Here is a 1,321-nt window from a genome sequence, read left to right as displayed (position 1 = left end):
TGGGACCTCAAAGTTGAAGGATGGGCTCAGAAAGATGGGGTCATATTCGTCCTCCCCCGTCACCAGCACCCGCACGGTCACTGTGGCAGAGGCATTGCCAGCATCCGTGGCCCTGACGAGAAACTGGAAGGCTAGCCTGTTCCAGCACCGTGTACTGCAGCTCCCCGAAGACACCAGTGTCAGCGTCGACAGCACGCAGCGTGGTGACCAGTGTGCCAGGAGGCAGGTTCTCCCGCATGCTGGCACTCAGCACCTCCACCGGGAAGTACGGCTTGTTGTCATTGACATCCTTCACCTCGATGGCCACCGGTACCAGCGCAAAGTGCCCACCTGGCATGTCTGTGGCCTGCACCACGAGCGCGTGCAGCGCCTGGAATCCTTCCCCTCGATGGCCACCGGTACCAGCGCAAAGTGCCCACCTGGCATGTCTGTGGCCTGCACCACGAGCGCGTGCAGCGCCTGGACCTCCCGGTCCAGTGGCTGTGCCAGGTACAGGGCCCCCGTGCTCTCGTGCAGCTGGAAGAGCCCATGTTGGTCCCCTGAGCTGATGGTGTAGTGAACGTGACCACGGGGCCCCGAGTCAGCATCGTGGGCCACCAGGCGCAGCAGCTCGGTGCCAGGAGGTGTGCCCTCGCTCACCGCTGTGTGGTACTCAGCCCGTGTGAACACGGGCGGGTTGTCGTTTACATCCTGCACAGTGATGAGCACAGGTACGGTGGTGCTGCGCTGCGGCAGGCCCCGGTCTGAGGCCGCCACAGTGAGGTTGTAGACCTGGATGGCCTCAAAGTCCAAGGGCTCCACAAGCACCAAAGCTCCCTGCGTGTGGAGATGCCCCCCAGCCCAGGCTACCCGACTCTCCACGCGGAAGGCGTTGCCACCGTTGCCACTGACAATGGTATAGTCAAAGCCAGCGTTCTCCCTGGAGACATCTGCATCGCCTGCTTCCAGGGTCAGCACTGTCGTTCCTGGGCGCAGGTCCTCAGGGACGCTGGCGTTGTAAAGTGGCTCCTGGAAGCTGGGACTATGGTCATTCACATCCAGCACCTGGAGCTGCACCGTGGCCCAGGAAGAGAGGCTGGGCGAGCCGTGGGCATGGCCAGGTCCAGGGTGGGCTGACTGGCATCAAACTCCAGCTGCCGGAGGGTGAAGAGGGTCCCTGTGAGGGCACAAAGACAGAGTCAGCATGGGGGAGACACTAGGGAAAGGCCACTGGGGTTGTTGGCTGGAGACACAAGTGTCTGGGACGCTCCAGTGGGAGTGGTCAGTGGCCACAGAACCACATCTGCCTCCCCCGCGACCCCAGAGCATGACATCGGCAGGG

At 62.9% G+C, this 1,321-nt stretch overlaps 1 protein-coding gene across 1 annotated transcript in view; it reads right to left on the bottom strand.

Annotated features, from left to right (window-relative positions):
* Positions 1-6: 6 nt before the first annotated feature.
* Positions 7-1,321, bottom strand: part of LOC104410660 (protocadherin-16-like) — a gene marked incomplete at both ends in the record, with an annotated part of 19,448 nt that continues 18,133 nt past the window's right edge. The window contains 4 exon segments of the mRNA XM_010020896.1: positions 7-132; positions 134-330; positions 420-1,091; positions 1,094-1,156. Of these exon segments, the coding sequence (XP_010019198.1) occupies positions 7-132; positions 134-330; positions 420-1,091; positions 1,094-1,156 (1,058 nt within the window).

The sequence above is a fragment of the Nestor notabilis genome, unplaced genomic scaffold (assembly GCF_000696875.1).
Source record: "Nestor notabilis isolate BGI_N333 unplaced genomic scaffold, ASM69687v1 scaffold8298, whole genome shotgun sequence".
Taxonomy (NCBI): domain Eukaryota; kingdom Metazoa; phylum Chordata; class Aves; order Psittaciformes; family Psittacidae; genus Nestor; species Nestor notabilis.
This window is presented reverse-complemented; position numbering and strand designations above follow the sequence as displayed.